This window comes from Struthio camelus, chromosome Z (assembly GCF_040807025.1).
Source record: "Struthio camelus isolate bStrCam1 chromosome Z, bStrCam1.hap1, whole genome shotgun sequence".
NCBI lineage: Eukaryota > Metazoa > Chordata > Aves > Struthioniformes > Struthionidae > Struthio > Struthio camelus.
This window is the reverse complement of record NC_090982.1, coordinates 45,429,842-45,451,601: the sequence shown is the minus strand read 5'-3', so window position 1 is coordinate 45,451,601 and position 21,760 is coordinate 45,429,842. Positions and strand designations below refer to the sequence as shown.

Sequence of the window (21,760 nt, the reverse complement as noted above, 5' to 3'; positions counted from 1 at the left end):
GCCAGGTGTTTAGGTCAGCTCTGGGAGGTTTTACTTTCAGTGCCGCTGGCACCAACTCCCATGGCCGCAACGTGTTCCGCTCCGCCCCTCAGCCCCGCCCGACGCCGCTGGCCGCTCCGCCGGCGCAGCAGGGGGCAGCACCGCCCGCTCCCCGCCCCACCCCCCCCGCCCAGCGCCCGCCGGCCGCTGCCGGAGAGCGGAGCGCCATTGGCCACCGACCCGCCGGCCCCGCCTGGCTCCCTGATCACGTGGCTTCGCGCTCGGCTGCGGCGGCGACCGCTTCCGGCCGGAAGTGGCGCGGGGGAGGCCGGTGCGGGGCCCGGCTGCCGTTACCGCCGCCCTTACCGCCGCCGCGCCCCCTCCCCCCGCCCCCCCCAACCGCCGCCGCCATGCACCCGCGGCGCCCCGAGGGCTTCGACGGCCTCGGCTACCGCGGCGGCCGGGAGGAGCTGGGCCCCGGCGGCAGGCCCTTGGGCAGCGCCGCGGAGCTGAGCCACTGGGTGACGAGCCCGCCCGACATCCCCGGCAGCCGCAACCTGCACTGGGGGGAGAAGACGCCGCCGTACGGGGCGGGGACGCCCCCGGGGGGCGCCGCCCTCAACGAGGAGCCCTGCCTCGGGCCGGGCGGCCCCGGCGCCGGTAAGGCGGGGCAGGGCCGGGCCGGGCCGGGCCGAGCCGGGCGGGGCAGCCGCCCTCTCACCCGTCCGTCCGCTTGTGCGGTACCGCCGCCTCCCCCCGCTCCTCCCCCCCCCCCCCCCGGTACCGGCCGGACCGCCGGCGTTGCGAGCCCCGTTCAGGGCCTGAGGGTGTTTGGTGGCTGCGGGTCGGGCGTGCGGAAGCGTTAGGGGAAGGGAAAGTGCCTTAGGGAGAAGAGAAGCTGCGGCTTCGGCAGTCGCGCTCAAGCAGCCGCTCCCTCCGTGCCCGCACAGTAAGGCGCTGAGGTGGTCGAAGGTGCCAGAAGGCACCCTGCGCCGTCTGTCCAGCAGCGCACGGTCAGCTCCTTATCACCCCTGTAGACTCTGACCTCCTGGAGAAATACTTCACCCTTGGTGTTTTGCAAGGTCAAAAATACCTTCAGGTGTCACAATGTATTTTATAGAGGCAACGTTTTCTTTTGCGGTGTAGTCAGTGCTGATGTTCCTGACCTTGTGCCTCCTGGCTGTTGGCTCTCTTGTTGAAGTAGTCGCTAGAGCACGAGCTGCCACAGTAAAAACAACTTTGGCGCATGACAGCGAAGGAAACGTCAAGTTGGTAGAAGCTGAGGAAGCAACCACGTTCCGCTCTTCCCCAGTTACCGCTGGGAAATGGAGCTGAAACGCTGCTCGGCACAGCACTGTTTTAGATCTCTGGGAAGTTGAGATGAATTAAGAGAAACTCACTACATCAGAAGTACTGAAGCAGAATATAGAGGCCTGAGTTTATGTACACTTGTGTACCAACCTTTTATAAAAGACCAATTAAGTTACATTTATAGTTATTGGGTTTTGTTTTTTTTTTTTTTTTAAATCTGTAACACTGTTTTTAGGTCTTTGTCTTACAGGAGCCTGTGTACCACCTTTAATTTATCCATCAAAGCACTGCTAGAATGTTCTTAGATGCTAAGGCTTTAACTCTTTTTGTCCTGACTACTCATGCAGGATGTTGATTCTGCATTTTAGAGGGCTAATAAGGATTTCCTATATCATTGAGTCCTGTCCCCTGCTGGTGGGGGGGGGGGGGGGAGGGAAGTGTGTTTTCATCCCTCTGAGGAGAGCTGTCCTGTCCACATGGAGCTCCACTGTAGTTACTGAGATTCTCCATGTACACAGTACGCTTGCTCCAGTCACTTACAGGACTGAGCCTTAATTTTCAGTTTATAATTTTGACACTTAAAAAAAGTCTTCTGAGTAATTCCTAACATACAAATATCTATCTATCTGGTGACAGATAATAGAGATCTGAACCCATTTTCATGTTGCCGTTTTTTTGGTTCTCTAGTAAAGGTTTTGCAAAGAAATGGAGGCAAACAGCTGATTTTAAAACTCGCATCATATTGATGCCCACTGTTATGTCATTGATGGCGTTTTGTGTTACCCTCCCTTAAGTTTCTCTCTTTTTGCCATCTTTGACTTTAAATTAATTTCTCCTTAGATGCATGCGTTTGCTTTTCAGAATTGTTGCAAACTACTAGTCTTTCAGTTGTTGATTTGGGTTAGCTTTGTTAGGTACCTAAAGATGGTGTTTTATTGTAATTGTTCGCTTTGTCTCACTTCTTCTATAGCTGACATTTCATTGTAAGTAAAATGTTTCATGTACTTGCAAAAGTATGCACACACTTGGATATGATCCAAACTGCAAGTATACCTCAGTGAACACTTTTTTAATATCTTCTCTTGCTGAGTTGACATAAATGTTGTGGTTTAGCGCTTGTAATTTTCTGAAGCAAGTACACTATAAAATTGATTGTTCAGATGGTCTGTACAGCGTTTTTCTGCCCTTTGTGGTTATCACTGCTATATAATCTATTTTCATTTCTTTCAGAGCAATTGAACAGATTTGCAGGCTTTGGTATTGGCCTCGCAAGGTAAGAGTTGTATAGTATTTTTCAGTGATTGTGGCAGTAAAGCTGTAGTTGTCTTTTATGAACCTTATATGCATTTTTATCTTGTGTTTTTATGTCAGTAGGCTATGCAGCTGAAGTGCATGTAGAAACCTACTACCTAAAAGCAATGTAGGTTTCTGTTCTTCTTTTTTTAACTGAAGTGTTCTCTCTGAAAATTACTCCATCAGCAGTGAATATAAGAAACAGGTTTCCCTGTCACAGCAATCTGAAAATAGCATAAGAAAATTGCTTCCACATTTGCTGCTGCAGCTAGTCTTTTGGGGTAATATGAATCTTCCTAAGAAGGTAATAAAGACTTTAAGTTTTATAGCAAAGTATTCTGGAACAGTAATCTTGATGTGGCAAAGTGGTCGAGCTTTTTTATTGGTATAGTTTTTTGGTGGTGTAGTTTATTTTATTCTTTATTTATGATGATTCTAATTACTGATACTATTTTTTGAGAAAGCAGTAGACTGCTTTTTGTTGTTATCGTTTTATTCCTTGTTGACCTGAATGTGAGACTTCTCAGAGAAAAGTGCTTCTCCCTTCAGAACATCAGAGTACTTGTGGCATTTGTCCAGTTGGCACAACATGGGAAACTAAAGCTTCAGTTTCATGCACAGTTGAGGTGTACTACTGTTTAAAGAGGAGGATCTCTTACTTGGCCTGCAGCCATAACACTGTCCTCCTCCTTATCCCATTGCCATCACCCGTGATGCCTAGCAGAGAGTCTGTGAACCGATATGACTCACTAGAACAGAAGGCAGAGTCAGTGAAGGTGCTGGATGTTTTTTTGCTGTTTCAATGAGTCAGGTGAATTTACCTGGGCGTTGACTAGCAGTTCGAGGCAACAGAGACCAGCTAAGGGTGGGAGGCCAGGGAGGGAAGGGATAAAGAATAGGAATGGCTGCTTTCAGCAAGTAATGAGCTGCTTAAATTTGATCATCGCGTCTCATGAAACTGCCCACCCCCCTGTACCTACTGCTTCCCTTGCACTGGTTCTGCTGCTTGTTCAGACCTCCCGATGAGCATGCTGTATTTATTAAAACAGGGCTGAAGGGGGAAATTAGCTATAAGAACAGCTTATTAGGTAAGAGAGCTGGAATACAGAGGAAGCTTCACCCCTTTCTGTAGCAGCAAACTACTAATTAGCTCAGCAGTTTGTGAAACTGCAGCCTTAATACTTTTTCTATTCCAATTAATATTTGTTTATCCTGAGTAAAATCTCTCCAGTAAGAGAGCTACCGCAGATGCCCCAGTAGGTTGGGAGTCGGAACTGTTACCTGGGATGCTTGAGACAGAATCTGGAGGTTTTGCTTTTTCTAATCCGGGTCACAGATTTGAACCACATTCAGATAAGTGCTCACTTGGATGCTTTGGGATGAAATGAGTTTCTCTACATGGCTGTGACCACAAATCCTGTTTTAGAACTAACATAACTTTCCTCTGAAAGTTTCACTGAAACACTCTTGGGACCAGGGGAGGAGTTGGTTTCAGCCAGTAGCGTTTTCTGATGAAATCTGTATTGCTGAAAAATTTCAAACCAGCTGTTAGTACCAATCCTCTAGTCTTACTAGGGAAGGTCTTGATTAATAATGTGTGGTATGTAGGATTAACATAAAACTGGAAAATAATCCTCCTAATCCTGGCTCTGTCCTGGTTTTGTTTCCTCATATTTTGAGGAGAGAGGGTTTAAGAATTTTAGTACTTTGTTTTGCCTATGAAAAAAGTGCATATAAAGCCAAGGGCTTTTTCTTAGTGAATGTGTATGTCTTTTTTTTTTTTTTTTTTAATACTTGTCCATTTGTATTATTGGCAGGCTACGTGGCAGGCCTCTCAGATGCTTCATTCTTTCATTAGGTATAAAACTAATGTATAGTTTTTCCAAACACTGATCTAATGTTGTTAGATAGAGAAAAGTAACAAGCATTTTAAAAAAAAATTTACAGTTACTTCCAGTGCTTTTAAATACACTTTTCTTTTAAAGCCTATTTACAGAAAATGTGTTGGCACATCCTTGCATTGTCCTGCGTCGTCAGTGTCAGGTATATCTTTTATATTACTTCTCCCCGACAGATCTCCTCTGTTCAGTTCTATTTCTATGTGCTTTCATAAGAAAGCTGTACGATTTCTAAAAAGACACAGCTAGGTGGTATGTCTTTATTTGTAGCATACACATTTTCCATTTTGAATTTTAATTTACTTTCAGCCTTCTTTTCTTTTTCATGTGGATAATGGAAAATAAACTATGGCAAATAAGTGCCTCGGGATCTGTGGAACAGCTTTCAGATGCTTTCTCTCTCATATTTTTTGTTTAATGCTTTTTTGTTGTACGTGTTTGTATGCTTAAAATGTAAACAAGTTCTGCCTGTGTTTGCTTAAACTTCAGTGGAGAACTTATTAATGTTTTGGTCACTTTGGCTGATCTTTACAGAGCTTAAAAAAAAAAGTCCTTATTTTGCAAATGCTTTTTCCTTCAGAGTTGTACCATCTGCAAGGATGTATAAAACACTATAATTTTATGTTTTTAACAGGTGAATTATCATGCTCGGAACTATCATCTCACTCCATTCACTATTGTCAATATTATGTACAGCATCAATAAGACACAGGTCAGTATTTGGTGTCAGGCTGTATCTGTGCAGTGGAGGTTACTAGAGCACATGTATACTGCAGTGTCTTTAACTTCATGCAATTGGTAGTTAAAAAGCATGGGTATTATAAGTGGGTGTTATTTTTATTATAGAAATGTTTCAAAAAGATGACTGTAAAATTATTTTATCAAGCTTAATATCTACTGAGGAAAGGTTGTAGATATTAGAAAACAAAGTTCTCAAAAATTAATATCTTTCATTAAGATCTTTTAAAAAAAAAAAAATTTTTTTTGCAGGTAAAGAGATTATCCAGAGTTAAATGACTACTTCCTAAGACAGTAGTGCATGAATTTCCAATTCCCTGCATAGTTCTTGGAGGCAAAAAAAAATCCTGAAACTCAAGATAAGAAAATAGTGGGAATAGAGCTTCTGGATTTCTTACAGCCATACTTTAATATCTCAAACTCATTTTGTCTGTTGGAAATGGTGTTAGATTTATGGTACAAAGTATCAACACAGAGATACAGGTCTCTAAATTAATGACAACTATTTGAAATTATGTAATAACATAAAAATGTCCTCAGAGTTGAGAGAAGTTAATTGTCTTCTGAATTTGGGAATACTGAAATCTAAAGTTATATTTGTAACCCTAGGTAGCTGGGATTTGCTGAAATTTTACAAAAACAAGAAAAGATTGTTTTCATTTTGCTAGATTCTAATTGCATATCTCAAAACGTAGGGTCCAAGAGCTCTTTGGAAAGGAATGGGCAGCACTTTTATTGTTCAGGGCATAACCCTTGGAACAGAAGGCATCATCAGTGAATTTACACCTTTGCCAAGGTATTGCATGTTTTTGGGTTTTTTTACGGCTTCTGACACACTTATCAGTTGTTGACTTACGTTCAAAGCATTAGAAATGTGAGGTTGTTTGAAAAGCTTGAATTGTTTAGAGCAGTCGGGCGCTGAATAGGTGGTTTCAGAACAGTATGGTTGTCTTAGCAATTGTAACTAGTAACCTGTATGTTGGGTATGTCTACCTAGCAGTCTGAGGTTAGAAATAACGTTGGAAGTTAGTATTCAGTACAATTCTACTGGCGTGAAAGAACTCATAAGTATATTAGTTTGTTTTTGTCCATATTGTGTTTATGTTGTGTGGTACTAACAGATATCATATCTAAAGTAAAAAGTCCTGGTTTCATTATTCTAAATACAGAAAGCTTGGTTAACGAGCCAGCACTGTCATCTTGCTGAACATTTTCACTGTCTTTGAAAGGTGAGAAAATAAAATGGCCTGCGTTACTAAATTAAAAGACATGTTAAATATGAGTCCATGTGGCTGTCAGCTTTGCCTTCTGTCCTTTACCAACAGCTATGTGTACGTTGTTAGTAGTCTGATAATAATAAAGGGGGTCCAACTAAAAATATGAGTGACTACATTTAAAGAGGAATTCACCATTCTACTTCACTGTGCCCATCTTACGCTATAGCAGTCTAGTAATAATCATTTTATTTTGATTTGTGACTCCGCTTTGCTGAACGATAATTCCAGGATTCTGGCAAAACATTGTGATGTTTTTCTACTTTTAGACGTAAGTGTGAGCCTTTTTGTTTGAAGACTTTCCTCAGTGTTTCATTTTATAATGGTCAAGAGCTGACAGTAGTGGTTGATACTGTAGTAATATATATTGTCAGTTTTGTTATATCTATTTTAAGTGTAAACAGCGTACTTATGTGAGAGATTTTATTATATAAAGTCACAAAAACTTTAGTGAAATGCAAGTTGATTCTGAGATAATCACGAAGTTAGGAGGAGATACTTAACAGTTGCAAGGCAAACACTGAGGCTGGTAAAGACCTTTCTCGGAAAGGATTTTAGGAAGGCAGACAAGTGTTTAGGTTTTGAGGCTGGTTTTCTGAGCTGAAATTTGAATGGCTCAGAGGGCCTGAGAAGCAGATCAGGTTTGAGAGGAGACAAGTGACTGAATTCTTAATGTGTGGGTGGACGCTAAGTACTTAGGGGAACTGGAAATTGACCTGTCCTTAAAAATAAGAAGTTTGGGCAGGCTGAATCAGGAAGACAACAGAGCACGCGTACATACTAACGAAAGAAAGTCCTCGCAGGTTCTGGCAGCTGTCACAAGCATTACAGTATTCATGCTTAAACTATACGTGGTATGTACTTAAGCTTTTTGATCAACTTTGTCTCATAGGTAACTGAAATTCTTGGGAATGCACTTTCCTCTGAGCGTGACTGGATAGTCATGTTTCTAAATACTGCTGAAGATGGTGCTTTAATTCATGAGTAGTGATATAGTGTGTGTGTGTTTTCACAGTTCTGCTTTCTATCCAGTGTAAGCAAGGATTTTCTTCTTGTAGGCCAGTTGTTTAGCAATTTGAAAAATAAGCTGATGCTTCTGCTGAAAGAAGCAATCCTACCTGCTAGTAGTTGCTCATTCCTTCCTCAGTGTTACCCCCATCCTTGCACCAACACAGCATGTGAGTAGTTACATCATGAACTGGGTTGGGGAAATGATCTGGCTGAAAGGGTTGTCTTTACATGTACCAGCCTGTGCAGTTTTCTACTGGATCAACTGCCTTTCTTATTAATGGCAGCATGCATCCTTGGGCTGGCACAGGGAGGTGAAGGTTATTACTTGTAGCAGCCAGGGCTAGCTTAGCTGATTTAAAAGATTCATGAAGCTCCAAAGCAGACAAGAAGGGGGCTTGAGATGTTGATTCCAATTCCTTATTGTAGTACAATAAAAGCATCCTTCGTTTTAGGAGAGGGGGCCAGAAGCGTTCATTAAGATTACAGAATGACCCCCAACTTGCCACAGAAGTTGACAAACTCATTCTGCGTTTGTTCCTCTAATGCGAGAATAGTTGGGCCTAGCGGATTGACAGGTCAGGCTTTCACAGTTCACTTAGTTTGGCTGTTTGACTGGTTTCCTTTTCCACGTTTTTAAGTGTTATGGCTCAGCAGATGTCATCCAAGTATCCATAATACCTAATGTCTAACGATCTTCCCTTCCTCTTTAGTGGCTGACCTATGTATTTAGGAAAGTGATACCTCCTAGTAACACACAAGTTTTCAGAAAAGAGTAAAAGAGTTTCCTTTCTTGGATTAGAGTTGCTGTAACTACAGGCAGCGTGGGTGAATTTGATTCTTGGGCAAGAATTGAAGCTGAACACTTTAAAGCTTATTATTAAAAATTCAGAGTCTAGTATGTTCAACGTTCTCAGAGAGAAACATCTTTTCCTTATAGCTGGAGTATTTACCAAATGTATGGCTGTTTGATGTCATCTTGAGTTAGTGTGGGATTACGTTTTCTGGCAAGTGTACTGTAGTTAACATCCATTGCTCGTATTTAGAAGTGTGCAACTGGAAAATACTACTATAAAGGGATTCTTTAAACCACCTTTGTATACAACACAGGCTTGTTTGTTTGTTTTAACAGGATATGCTAAAGACTAGTCATAAGCCAAAACACTTGAGTTAAGTCTGTACAAAGTTACTATGCAGTTCCTAGTCTCTCACCTTTTCCTGTTGTACTTTTTGGACTTGTGTAACTGTATTACAGTGTGGTTTAGGTTTTCAGAAAAGAAACAGCAACTGGATGACCATAACCTCAAAGAACAGAAAGCGTATAACCAAACCAAAACATAATAAAAAATATGTGTTGGTAAGGGAAGACTACTGAGATGGAAAAATTTCAGCGTTCCCTCCAAAATGACTTTAAGAGATGTTATGTAAGGTTACTAATAAATGCAAATCTCTAAAGCTGGTAGCTATGAGAGCTACAGCCACCTTACTAATCAGCAAAGGTATTTTTGTTACAATAGCCAACAGGCCTGAATAACTTCTAAAAGTTAAGCATGAGCTGTTAAGATACATGTATCTGACTGCAAAATTTCCCATAGTAGAAAGATAAGTTATATGTAGACTGTTAGGAGAACTCCAATGTGAAAGCTGGATATAGAGACCCATAAAATAAATAAGCATTTATAAGCATGAGAGTAACTGTTTCTATCAATATTAAGGGAAACACTACTTTTCTTTTTTAGAGAGCTTTCACATAAATGGAACCTGAAGCAGATAGGTGGCCACCTTCTCCTCAAAGGGTAAGTGTAGCATGTGTTATTACCTTATGTCTTATTACCACTTACCATTAATGCTAGTTTTTTGTTTTCAAAATCTGACGTGCAGATCTAAACTTCAAATTGTATGAGTGATCACAAACCACATAGTACAAGCAGCAAACGTGTAGCAGTTTAATCTGCAGCTATGTTTACTTGACAGGGTACTAATGCTAATTTTCATAATTTGATTTGTGAACAACCTTAATTGTATGTGCTAGTTTCACAAATTATTTTTGTTACTAGATCCCTTTGTCTGTGTGGAGCCTCACTGATTTAAAAGATCTTTTTTTTTTTTTTAAATGATTAAATTCTGATTTCTGTGAAACTCCAATTGATCCAGTCAAATAGAAATAGAATTTAATGCTTACTGAAGTTCAGACTGAAGCGTATCTTGACTTTTTTAATGTACGCTTTAGTAACTGAGTTATGGTTTGTTAGTTTCCCTCAGGCACGATTTGATAGATGACTTGTGTCAACTTTCAGTTACAGATTTGGCTAATACTCTAGTATTGTCAAGCCTTAATTCTTTTTTTTTTTTTTTAATTTCTGCAGCTTAACACATGTGATAGCGATGCCTTTTTATTCTGCAAGCCTGATTGAAACTGTGCAGGTAATTTACATATATTTACAATATTTTAAAAGATACAGTCCTTTTCTTTATAGGTTAGATTAAGTGGAGAAGTGAGTCCTTGGCTTTGGATTCAGGTGTATGTTGCAGCAGTTATATTCGTTTTGCTTGAGGCTGCATGGCTTATGAACTTAGATAAAAAGAAAAGTATTTATTACAACATTACTTTGTTTTCATCTTTAATATTTCAAACCACACGGTGGCATGTTTGACAAAATTAAGTGTAGCTTTGAAGTGCAGCAACTGTAACGATATGAGGCAGATGAGGGCTCAGTTGCAGTTGTAATGCAATAGTTATGCCTGGAGTCAGGAAGAGCAAATTATTTTCAAGTATTTGAACCAGTTTCTGTTCTGTGTAGAGTAGTTGCGAGGGCTTTGCAGGCCGTTTTCCCAAGGATGGGGAATGTTACGGTCTCATCCTGGCATGTGGTCCGGACGCAGCTGACATGAACAGAAGGACTTGGGCACTGAGAAGAACTCCCAAATCATTAAGTTTGGATGTAACGGTGCTGATGAAACATTAAATCTGTATAAGCATGAGAAAGGGAAAAATGTCTTAGTCCCATAGCCATAGGCAGAATACAGCAAGAGAATTACTATGTGATTTTTTTCATTAAAAAATAGTTATCTTTTCTAAGAAGCAGCATGAGCAAAGAGTGCTATTTTTAGACACTAAGAATGGAATGAAAATATCTATAGCTGAACCTATTCCATTCCAAGTAAAAATGATCATTTATCTTAAATTTAGTTATGGAAATCTTTATATTATGCCCATCAAAGTTCAAAGACTTCAGTTATAATCCCTAAAGAACAGGATTGTTGAATTAGATAAATTCTTCCTAGCATTTGGATTCTGAAATAGGCATTTCGGTACATAATGGTGGTTGTGGAAACTGCTACTTTTTGTCATATGCTGAAAGTTTAATATCTTGGTAGTAACACAAGTAATTGGAGTATAGATTAAATGAAAGATGCTTAAGCATAGCTTCACTCTTAAAAGCAAGTTTACTTGAACATTATTGAGAGTATTAGAGCAATGAATTTGTAACATCAGTATGGCTGTTTAGATATAGTAGCATATAAATAGGTAATTATCTTATGAAGGTGAAAAAAATCGAGCTGAGGTAAACAGAAAGTTGAAGTGGATGTCACTGTGGCTATGAAACAAGCTGCACAGGTTGTAACTATTCCCTTGTGTTTGTAGAGTGAAATCATTCGAGATAATCCTGGAATTCTGGACTGCGTGAAAGAAGGGATCGGCAGAGTTGTAGGCATGGGAGTACCCCATAGCAAGCGTCTCCTTCCTCTAATGGTGTTGACTTTTCCAACTGCTCTACACGGAGTTCTTCACTACGTCATCAGTTCCATCGTCCAGAAGCTTGTTTTGTTTGTTCTGAAAAGGGCGAATGCCCACAACCTCCCAACAGAGAGCTCCACTTCTGTGCAGAGCATGCTGGATGCATATTTTCCAGAACTTATTGCTAGCTTTGCTGCTAGCCTTTGTGCTGATGTCATGCTTTACCCTCTGGAGACAGTTTTACATCGCCTTCATATTCAAGGGACACGCACGATAATTGACAACACAGACCTTGGCTATGAAGTGCTTCCCATCAACACTCAGTACGAAGGCATGAGAGACTGCATAAATACTATAAAACGGGAAGAGGGAATGCTAGGTTTTTATAAAGGATTTGGAGCTGTTATAGTACAGTATACCTTGCATGTAGCTGTTTTACAGCTCACCAAAATTATTTACTCTACACTGCTTCAAAATGTTTCTTAACTTGTTCAAGTGTGGGTTTAGCACAGTGGTCTAGTTATTTCCCGACTTAATTATTGTTAAAAGCGGCTTAGAAATGACACTGAAGAATACACTCTATGGATTCTATCTACACTGTAAAAGAACTTGTTTTAAAAATTGGAATTTAAATTCCTAAATGTCATTGAAAAATAATACTTAAAATGATTAACACCAATGTGTGGTCATACAGAAGGGAATCAGATTCTGGTTGGAATGAGGTTTTATCTTGCCTCTTACCAGTTAACTGGCATGAGGAATGGATATGAATTTTTCATCTCTGCTTTATAAACATTGTATCTGATACTTAATTTGGACTGCTAGGCGGTTCAAAGGATTTGTTTGCATAAGTTGTAGAACTTGCAAGTGGGAGACCGATGGGTTTACTGATCTTATTTTAAAAATGTTTTCACCATCACTGTTGAGGGAGCTGTGAGCAAAATGGAAACCGTAAAATTTGACTAGATGTAAATGTCATAATTTCCAGATACACAGAAGATTTTTCTTGCATTCACTGCTGCAGCGTGGCAGGAGAAGATGAGGTGAAGTCCTTTGCTTTCAACAAAATACTCTGCAACAAAAACTTGGTTTTGGACAAAGTTAAGCAGAATGCAGAGCTTGATTGTCTTGCAGTTTGTTAGCAGGGCTGACAGTAACTGAAGTGCGTGACTAAAGAGAATTAGAAGCTGATTACATGCATGTATAAGTATCATTTTTAGTCAGCTTTCCACTCAGAGCTTGAGAGTTTAGTTTTACTCTGGCACGTTGTATAAGAGTAGAATAATCATGCAAATGGATTTAGTATCAGTGTTCAAAGTATACTGAAAGCATAAAAGATTAATTGGCATTTTCTAAAGTTTCTCTTTTGTTAGATTGGAGAGGTATGTACACATGTATTGAATAGCTATATATATAATGTCTGTTTATGATTTAGCACTGATGTCCCTTATTTAAAATCTCTATTGGATTGGATACTTTGTGAAGCCGAATTAAGTCTGTTAACATGTAAGCTGACTACTGAAATGTACTACTCTTTGCCCTCTTTCCCCAGTAGATCAAGACTTTCCGTCTGAAAATGAGTTTTGCTCATTCTAAATAACTTACAAGCAGTAACAGAATTTTTGATTTCATCGGTGAATTTAATGAAAGCTTGGAGGGAAAATGATCTTAGCAAGTACAAGAAGTGTGTGGAGAATCACTTTTAAATTATATGAAAGACTGTTGTCATCTTCACACTTCTATGTGGCAAGTCTTTATCTCTGTGAATACTATAAATTGATGTGCATTTAGCTATCTTTAAGCGTTGTATAGCAGTCTCCATTTATGGAAAACAGTCATGGCAAAATAATGAAAAGGTGTTGCTGTTCATACCTTCCAACGATATCATTTGAAGGTCTGCTTTGCTATCATTAAACGAACTTTCGTGTATTTTAAATGCATAAGTGTTGGAAAGTATAGTGAACTTGGGAACTGGTTTTATTTTGAAATATTGTTAATTGCAAATTCAGTGTATAGAATGGAATCAATCAAATAAAGTGGAAAATACATGGTAAATATTCTGAAGAAGTAATTCACTAAAGAGGCTTCTAGAGGGATCCTGATCCACGTGGTATTTTGTTGTATAGATTTTCCAGTGGCTTTTTTTTTTTAAGTCTTGAAATTTCTAAAGACTACAGCATGTCCAGTTAAGCTACATTCAAGAACAGGGGTAAAATATTCAATTTTTAGTTTGTATTTTTAAAATTTCTGTGACTATGAAAAGTTTCTATGAGTATGAAGAGCGATCCATATCAGAGGATCATCCAGGTTGGAAGGAACCTTGGTGGGTCGTCTCGTCCAAATTCCTGCTCTGAGCAAGGTCAGCATGGACTTCAGACCAGATTGTCCAGGACGTTGTCCAGACAGGCTTTTAATCCTATCTTTTAGTACATAAACCCACCTTTTTTTTCCAAAGGTGTAAACTAAAACCAGCTATTTCATCGTACTTGCTTTAAAATAGTTAACTACATGCACATTAGAGGCGAGCGATTGCAGATGTGTCAGTGAAACCGGCCGAGAATATTTTTCTAGCAATCAAAGGAAAAAAGATATTTTGTCATACAAAATGGAGGACATAAAAACCTGCCTTTTACATACGCTGTGAAAGATAACGAGTTCTCAGAATGGTGTTGTATATTGTGCTAGATTATTGACTTGCATTAAACGCTTACTCCTGCTTTCACTGCCAGGAGTTTCTCAATTCTGCTCTGCGCCACGATTCTCCTCGGCAAGGCTAAGCAGTGGCAAGAAGAATGCTGTCAGTCTACAGCAACTCTGCTGTGGTGGGGAAGCAGTTTGCTCCGGGCTATTGTTTTTGGTCGTCTTCCCATCAGTTAGAATGAATGTGTTTGGAGTCTTTGTGTATACTCGTTCTGCTTATCAAAAAAAGTAATTTTCTGCTGTGTCTAGAGTTGCAATTTTTCCCCATGCAAATGGATGGGGGGAATGGAATGGGGGCGAGGAAGGTCACCTTTTAATTGCAAGTCTTCTGCATATGCGTTTCTATTTTTGTTTCGATCTTAATCTAGATCTAAGGGAAAAGGTCAACAATCTTCATCTTAAACGAGTGATTAGTAGGTGATTTTAACAGGCTATATCACTGACAAGAACTTCTTCATTGCTGTAGAAAGTCAAGCAGAAGTTTCTGGAATATGAAAAATTGTTGTGTACTCCACTCTTCCTGATACAAACTTAATCTGTACTGTGTTTTGGGAGGGTTTTTTTCTTTGTTTTTTAAAAGGCTGATTTCAAGAAGATAAATGTTACTGAAGAAAGACTCAGTGTGATGTTCCTACCCAGCAAAGAATTCAAGGCAAGCTTTGATGTGAGGTACCTTGCAATAGACCAGGCAGGAAGCTGAGGTTAGGCCTGCTACAATCCATTGCAATTATCTGGCCAGGTTGTCTCACAAAGTGCTCTGTGGGTCAGACTTCTAACTTTTGACTCAGAACAGAGCTTTTAGAAGAAGACTCAGTGGTGAAGTGAGAGGTCTAAGTCAGGCAGCAGTAACTATTCTTCAGCAAGGTTTCAGCTACTTTATTTCTTTTTAAAATTCTGCTTTGTTTCACATGAGTTGATCTAGGCTGATCTAGCGCTGGTTTCTGTCTGTAATACTCGAGATGTAAAGTTTGTCTTGTGTGTGTTCTTCCAGATTTGTGCAGAATTAGTAACGCTGCATAGCAACTGATAGTACGCTTTTCTTAGCCCTTCTGAATCTAACCGCGATGTAATGGAAAGTGCAAGGCAAGTAAGCCAGCTAATGTCCTTTTTGCTGCTTGTTCCATCTGAGGTGGTTCAGATGGATACAGTCCTTCAGGCACTGACGTGAGCAGTAAGCCTGGTGGAAAAGAGGCCTGTCTTTGCGTTAGCGTACAAGTTCTTGGTGCACTCTGTAAGATATTTGTTGGTGTAACTCAGGGCTGAAAGTGGTCACTTCCAGGCTGCTTATGATTATAGCCGTTTCTGTGAACTCCAGGAAGGAGAGATCACATACTAAATTTTTGGACTAAATGATCGTTAACAAGAGATTAGAGGGTGGGATGTAATGGCAGCGTTCCTTCACGTGTGAGGGAAGGGAGCGCGGTAGTAAAAAGTGAATAAACTATTTGCCTAATTTTGTTCTACAAGATGTAACAGAAATCTCCAGTGAGGGTGGAAGAAAGTAAGATTTGTATTTAATGAAGAACTGGTGGCGTCTGTGTTTTACAAAGTAAATCTACTGGTTTGAAGGAGTTGGATAAAACTATGTGTTTTAAAGACTGATTTTTGGATGGCATAAAGATCACTTGCTCTTTACCTTCAGCGCTCCAGCCTTTTCACAGAAAGTTTGACGGATTGTCAACGCCATGGATTTAACAAAATGTGAGGGTGAGAAAGAAGGAATGTTAACAATGGAATGTAGAAACTGCCCAAGAATGCAGATTTGTGACAGTCAATGATTAAGGTTTTCAATTTCACCAAATTAATAAAGGAAAAAAGTAGAAACACCCACATGTTTATATTCATGAAGGGTTCCATTTGGAGGTCTATTTAGGTTTTTATCTTTAAAAAATATTCTGAAGATAAGTTTAAGTCACAAAACATTTTAAGCTCAACATATCTTTTTTTTTTTCTTCTAACGTTTGGAAACTAACTCAACTGAAGAGCCAGTCACTCTTTTAACTGCTGTTTCAATACGAAAAAAAGCATCCTGCATCTTACCTTCAAATCAACACACCTTTTCAATGGGTGTAAACACCATCATGCAACAGTATAGCAGGCTAATATTGCAGTCGATGCATTTTTTAAATTCAAAATGCAAATGAGTTGGCTGCAGAGCGTGTTGCCTGTGGCAGCTTGATTTGGGTGAGGTATTGAAAAACGAGAGGAGACTGGTGCAAACTGTTGGGAAGGAATGTGACCTGCACCCAGCAAAGTAATAAAATCAGGAAAGGTGAGTTAGCTGTTATCTGAAATTCTGAGTCTTGCGTTCTGCAGTCTTGAGCTTGGCATTAAGGCAAGCTCTCTGAGCGAAAGGACTTGTCACCTGGACTTTATCCTCTTCTCAGTAGGAGCCTTGTGTCTTTGTCCAGACTAAGTTTCTAGTGGCAACTGGCTTAAACACGGACGTTCCTGATTCTTGATCCTAGGGCACATCCAGAAAAGCGAATGAGTAGATTTGCTATTCCTGCAACAGTGAACATAACACACTAAACTCTTTGGTTCCTGAAGCAGACTCCTGAATTTATGTAAGCGGTATGTGAGCCATCAGGCATAGTATGTGTGCCCTACTGCCCTAGGGCATGTTCCAGAAGCACCAGTATGCAGAGATGCCTTAATTCCTGGCTCCGAGCTGATGACAGCTCTCTTCAGTGACATTCAAAATCTGTGTGATGCCTTTGATGTCTGTACGGACGACGGATGTTTTTGTGGTCTTTACAGGTCCAAGCAGCAGTCTAAACCTGTAGAAAAATGCAAGCAGAGGCAGGATTTCCAGAGACACTTACCCATGGCCTAACTTTATGTAAAGCAAAATGAGGCAGAAAAAAGCAGTGTGTAAGAGAATGCTTGAAACTACTAAAGTCTGCACTTAGCAGTGCGAGCACTTGGACAGGGAGGCGCACGTGGCTGTAACGGCTATTAGAGCATAGTGGAGGGATGGAGGCAGCTTCTCCTGTCGCTGCAAGTGTTTCAGAAACTTAACTATGCCTACAGTGTTCTGTTTTAAGGGCAGTTTTCTTTCCATTGCAAACAGAAAACTAGCAAACAGGCTGCTCTGATACAGTTGCATAATCGTTCTGGCATGTTTTGAAATGTGCTGAATTACATTCAGCTGCCTAGTATAATTTGTAAATAAAAAGCAGCTACTCATCACCTTTTTAAAGCCTTTTACTATTACGAAGAAAATGAACGTGTCATATCCTATTTGGCCATTTGATTTCACTGATTTGTCAGCGTCATATATTCTGCTGAAACTTGTGTGTATATTTTTCCCTTGGTAACTTTACTTTGTATCTGATAAACACTCTCTAATAATGGAGTTTCCCCAGTCTTCGAAAATGTGCTGCTGCTGAAAAATGGCTGACGTTTTCTATGCTATAGAAGGGAAGATAATTGCATGTTTTAAACTAATTTCAGCACTTTTCTCAAGGGAAATGCTTACAGACGTTTTAGGTCACAAAGGAAGCATTGTGCTGATAGGTTTAAAAAAAGTTAAAAGCTGTTGAACTTCCTAAAATGATCTCTGTGAATTTGGTCTAATAGGGAGTATGCGGTATTGGTATACACTTACGGGTTGGGATATAAAAATCTAGTGTCATATACCTAAGGGCTAACTGGGGAGCCCTGTAGCTGACAGTGCTGGCTAGAGTAATGCTGCCATTTCCATAGTGAAACAACCACAAGCGCTTTGGCCCTATCCTGGAGGCAAGAGGGAACACTGAGAAAGCGTGGCGCTTGTGCCGCCGCGTGGGAAGCGTGCCTGCCTTGGTCTTCTCTGTAGCTGCAAGTTTGTTCGCTACCAAATAAAAACGTCGATAGCTACTTTTCAGCTCTTGAGGAGTTGTGTGCAAGTTCTACGGAGAGTTATCCAGGTTTACTAATCGCCGAGCGAATGATGGTGCGAGGCAGGAGGCATTTCCTGATTGTGTTGCAAAGCTGTGTGATGTGGGAGGTGAGGTGGGAGATGCTGACACTGCTTTCCTGGTGCAGCAGAACTTTCTGAGGAACAAGAATGTACTTTTTCTCCAATTTGCACAAATCCTAGATTTTCCTCCTCTTGTGTCTCCTGCGTACCCTCCGTAGTCGAAAATGTTTTCCCCTGTGTTCTCCGTACTGCTCATACACGCTCACTGGTAACGTGCTACCTGCTCTTCTCTGTGGAAGTGAACTTTATTTCCTTTTTCCATGGAAGCACAGGATGGCTTTGTACAGGGATTCTGCAGACCATGGCTCAGTATAGTATTTTGTCAACTGCTTGAATTTTTAAAGAAAACTTTCAAATTGTCTTAATTCTGAACCTTGGCAATTAAGAGCCCAGGAAAATCTCCTTGTGGTAAGCCGCAGATTTATTGAACTACTCCTGATCTCAAGTATTCCTTCTTTTAGAGGTAGCACTTGACAGGAGATGCTTTTAAGAAAGTAGAGTTTCGCACTCCTCTTTTTTTCTAGGGTTCCTCTGTTATGTTCCGCCTAGTTTTATATCTGTGCCTCTTTACTTAACAGCTTGTCTACTCTGTATTTGGTTCATACCTTCCACCTGCTTCTTTTCTACCCTCTCTTTTCTTTCTCCTTGCTTTTTTTATCTGCCTTTTCCATCTTTTTTTTTTATCCGTTATGTCTCTCCCGTGAAACCTCCATCCCCTGTACTCCACATGTTATGCTCTCTTCTGTATTTTCTTAGCCATACAAAGGTACACCTGTGTTACATGAGCACGTAACTGAAGGTCGCTCTGGGTACTCAGCAGCGTGCGGAGTGCTGCTCAGTGCATGCAGCAGAGTGCAGGCAGAGATTTTCTTCCCACCAGACGTTACAAATGGAACTTTACATTAAAGAGGCTGTAGCTTAGACTCTGCATCAGTGAATTCACAGGATAATGGATCTTCCCTTAATCGTCCAGTTGGATGAGCTTGAAAGTCAGGTAGATCAGCCAATTTGAAATATTTCTTATTCTGTTGGCAGTTCTTGATCTGCTTTTATATATGTGTGTGTGTATCATAACTGTGTAAGGATACGTGTGCAGGTGGTGGAACTTAGAAAGTTTTTGTTTCCCATTATTTGTAGCTCTTGAGGCAATTTTCTAAAAGGTCCCTAACTTTCTTTATTAACAGTGTTTGTCTGCAACGGTTCTTGCTTTGATAAAGAACTCCTGATTAGAGAGGGAATTAGGCGTTCCAAGAGCTGGCATGTAGCCATCGTAGGAATGGATTTGCATCTGGGGTTACAAAAATGTGGCTGTGGCATATAAATATTTACTGTGCCCTCAGTGATGAAGATAAAAGTTCTGATTTGCCAGAAGTTGTTGCACTTGATGAAATTCTGGATAGATGTTACTAAGAGAAGTAATAGTGGTGTCATCAACTGTGATGCATCACAATTGTATTTTGCTCATAAAATCAATAGTTACTTCTTGTGACTGCACCTGTGAAAAACAAGCACACAGTAGAAAGGAGTGAGAGTACTAAGTGCGGTGATTTTTTTGGTGGTGTGTTGTTTTTTTTTTTTTTTGTCTGTGGTTGATTTTTGAGGTCTAGCATTGAGATATGACTTTTCTGCAAGAGTATCTTTGTTAATAACTTGGAATTTAGCACCAAGTCTTTTTTGGCTTATCACTGCTTGCAGTGTGGCCGTAGATATGTTGCACTCCTGGCCTTGCTGAGGCAGTGCTTTGTCTTCCATGTCCATTTCTGTTTTTCTCACTGGAGTTCTGGCTTAGCACCTTGCAGCTGACTGCTTCAGGTACCAGAAGCAATATCTCACCATGAACGCAGCACTTTGTCCAGATTAAATCACTGCTGGAGAATTACCAGGAGGAGTATAATAGTATAAGCAAATCAGCTAATTAGGCCAAGGAGAGCAACTGCATAGTGTTGCCACACTGGTAACTTTTTTGGCAACTGTTTCTAGTTAATTATGACATGACTCGTAGTAATTAGATTTAAAAATGATAGCCTTGGTCATTGATTACATAGCTGGTTTAAAAAAAAAAAAAGAGTGCTAAAATTGAATAATATGAAATACGTTTCAAGAAAAAAAAACATGCAACGACTATACCACACGGTGATTTTTGCAATATGAGAAAAAAGTTATGTTGTTCAGATACATCTGTGCTCTGCATTGTGACATTTATATGAAGTTGTTTTCTTTCCATCCCCTACTTGCATAGTACCACTTGCTCACTTCTCCATATACATGTATATATATATATGGCTTCGTAAGGCTTCATCTATTTGATTTTCTTTCATTTATTCTGTCCCTGTGGGTTGGAAGCTTTGAAACAAGTAAGGCAATAACTAGAAACCAGTACAGTTAGAGTTTCTTTGGCAAATGTGCTGAGCTGGTTCAAAATATCACTGGCTTTTCAAGAGAACATTAAAAAACATTCTCTACTGAAGAAAAGTGGACAAATCATGTCAAGACAAGTAAGTCATGAAAAGTCTAGAAATACTACTATTTGTTAATGTTGTGAGCCTTTGTTTTTTACAACAGATTTAATAAACCATTATATCCAAATCTGACAAGACTTGTTTAGACTTAAGAGGCTTAGCCGAAATACGTGGAAGATCAATGAGTATGCTATGAAAAATTTAGACTCACTTTCCATTCTTTAGTCACTTCTGCCAGAGAATGCTAAGGTGACTCACAGTTGTATTTTGCTTGCTTTTATCCTTCCTTTTTTTTTTTTTTTTTAATCATGGAAAACTGTAGCTTCAAGCCCCAAAAGTTCTCGGTCGCTTCTTACCCAGTGCCTAATGACTGCTCCTCCTGGCTAGCCTGAGCTCTGGCATCCCTATAACAACATCTAGGCAGCATTGCAGAGGTTTTCAGGGCTGGAATACTTCCCATTTCAGTTTTTAAAAAAAAACAATCAGCATGTGCTTGGCTATCAACAATCTTTTTTTCTATGGGAGCTTTCATAAACAGTGTTACATTTTTCAGGAGAAAATTTAATTTTAACTTAAGTATTTTTTGAATAGAAAACATCAAACACTTGCCTCCATGTATGTATTTGATAGCATTATATTCAGGTGATTATTTCATATGATAGGATGTCATAGCTCCTTAAAACAGTGTAGAAAGAACTAATCTTTAGGATTTTGAGTACTTCTTATCCCTTAGCTACTTGAATACCAATCATGTAAAATAAATAAAGAGTAAAAAAAGAATGGAAGATAAGGAGTCCCTCAAGTCTAATTTTTTGTTGTGCTAGAAATGCAGAAATAAAAACAATGTAGAACTGGAAAAAGACGTAATGTCTGCCCTTCAGATCTGAGACAGATCCAAGACTGATTAGTTCAGCCCTGATATGTTCTATGTTCCTTTCTTTTTGTTCCTCAAATGATGGGAAGCTAAACCTTCCTTTCGTGGCCGTTCCAGTGCTTAGTTATATCCACTAAAAAGTTCTTCCAATCTCTAGATTTTAATTGTTCCAAAGAGGGCTGTTTTTTGACATCCTCAGACCTGAGGATCACCGTTGTGAGCGTGATAAGCTTATGGGAAATTGGAAGCTTACGACCCTTTTCATTCTTTTCCTTTTTGGACTGAACAATCCAGTCGCTTCTGGTCACACGTCTTGATTATAGTTCTCTCTGAAACATGATTGTGAAGAGAAATCTGTATCAAATGGAAAGACTTCTTACCAGCAATGTTTCCTTAATAGTCAACGTTTCTTTACCTGCATCTATCTGTCTGCTGAAATGGCATGGCATGGCATGTCGCTCCTCTATGGTCCCTTCTGCGCAAGCTGACTTCTGTGTGTCAGAGCTGTCTCAAAACTTCACAA

At 40.0% G+C, this 21,760-nt stretch overlaps 1 protein-coding gene across 1 annotated transcript; it reads left to right on the top strand.

The window, feature by feature from the left end:
- Positions 1 to 280: 280 nt before the first annotated feature.
- On the top strand, positions 281 to 13,295 carry SLC25A46 (solute carrier family 25 member 46). Its single transcript, XM_068928188.1, has 8 exons — positions 281 to 639; positions 2,521 to 2,563; positions 4,569 to 4,626; positions 5,116 to 5,193; positions 5,915 to 6,015; positions 9,241 to 9,297; positions 9,868 to 9,925; positions 11,148 to 13,295. Exons 1-8 carry the CDS (start codon positions 390 to 392, stop codon positions 11,724 to 11,726), a joined length of 1,224 nt encoding a protein of 407 aa, XP_068784289.1. The 5' UTR covers positions 281 to 389; the 3' UTR covers positions 11,727 to 13,295.
- The last annotated feature ends 8,465 nt before the right edge of the window (positions 13,296 to 21,760 follow it).

What these genes read in the sequence shown, in the direction of transcription:
- SLC25A46 (XM_068928188.1), top strand. Translation starts at nt 390, where the DNA reads ATGCACCCGCGGCGCCCCGAGGGCTTCGACGGCCTCGGCTACCGCGGC. An exon ending in TCCTGCGTCGTCAGTGTCAG is followed by an intron (nt 4,627 to 5,115) that starts GTATATCTTTTA and finishes TGTTTTTAACAG; the next exon opens with GTGAATTATCATGCTCGGAA. An exon ending in ACAGCATCAATAAGACACAG is followed by an intron (nt 5,194 to 5,914) that starts GTCAGTATTTGG and finishes CTCAAAACGTAG; the next exon opens with GGTCCAAGAGCTCTTTGGAA.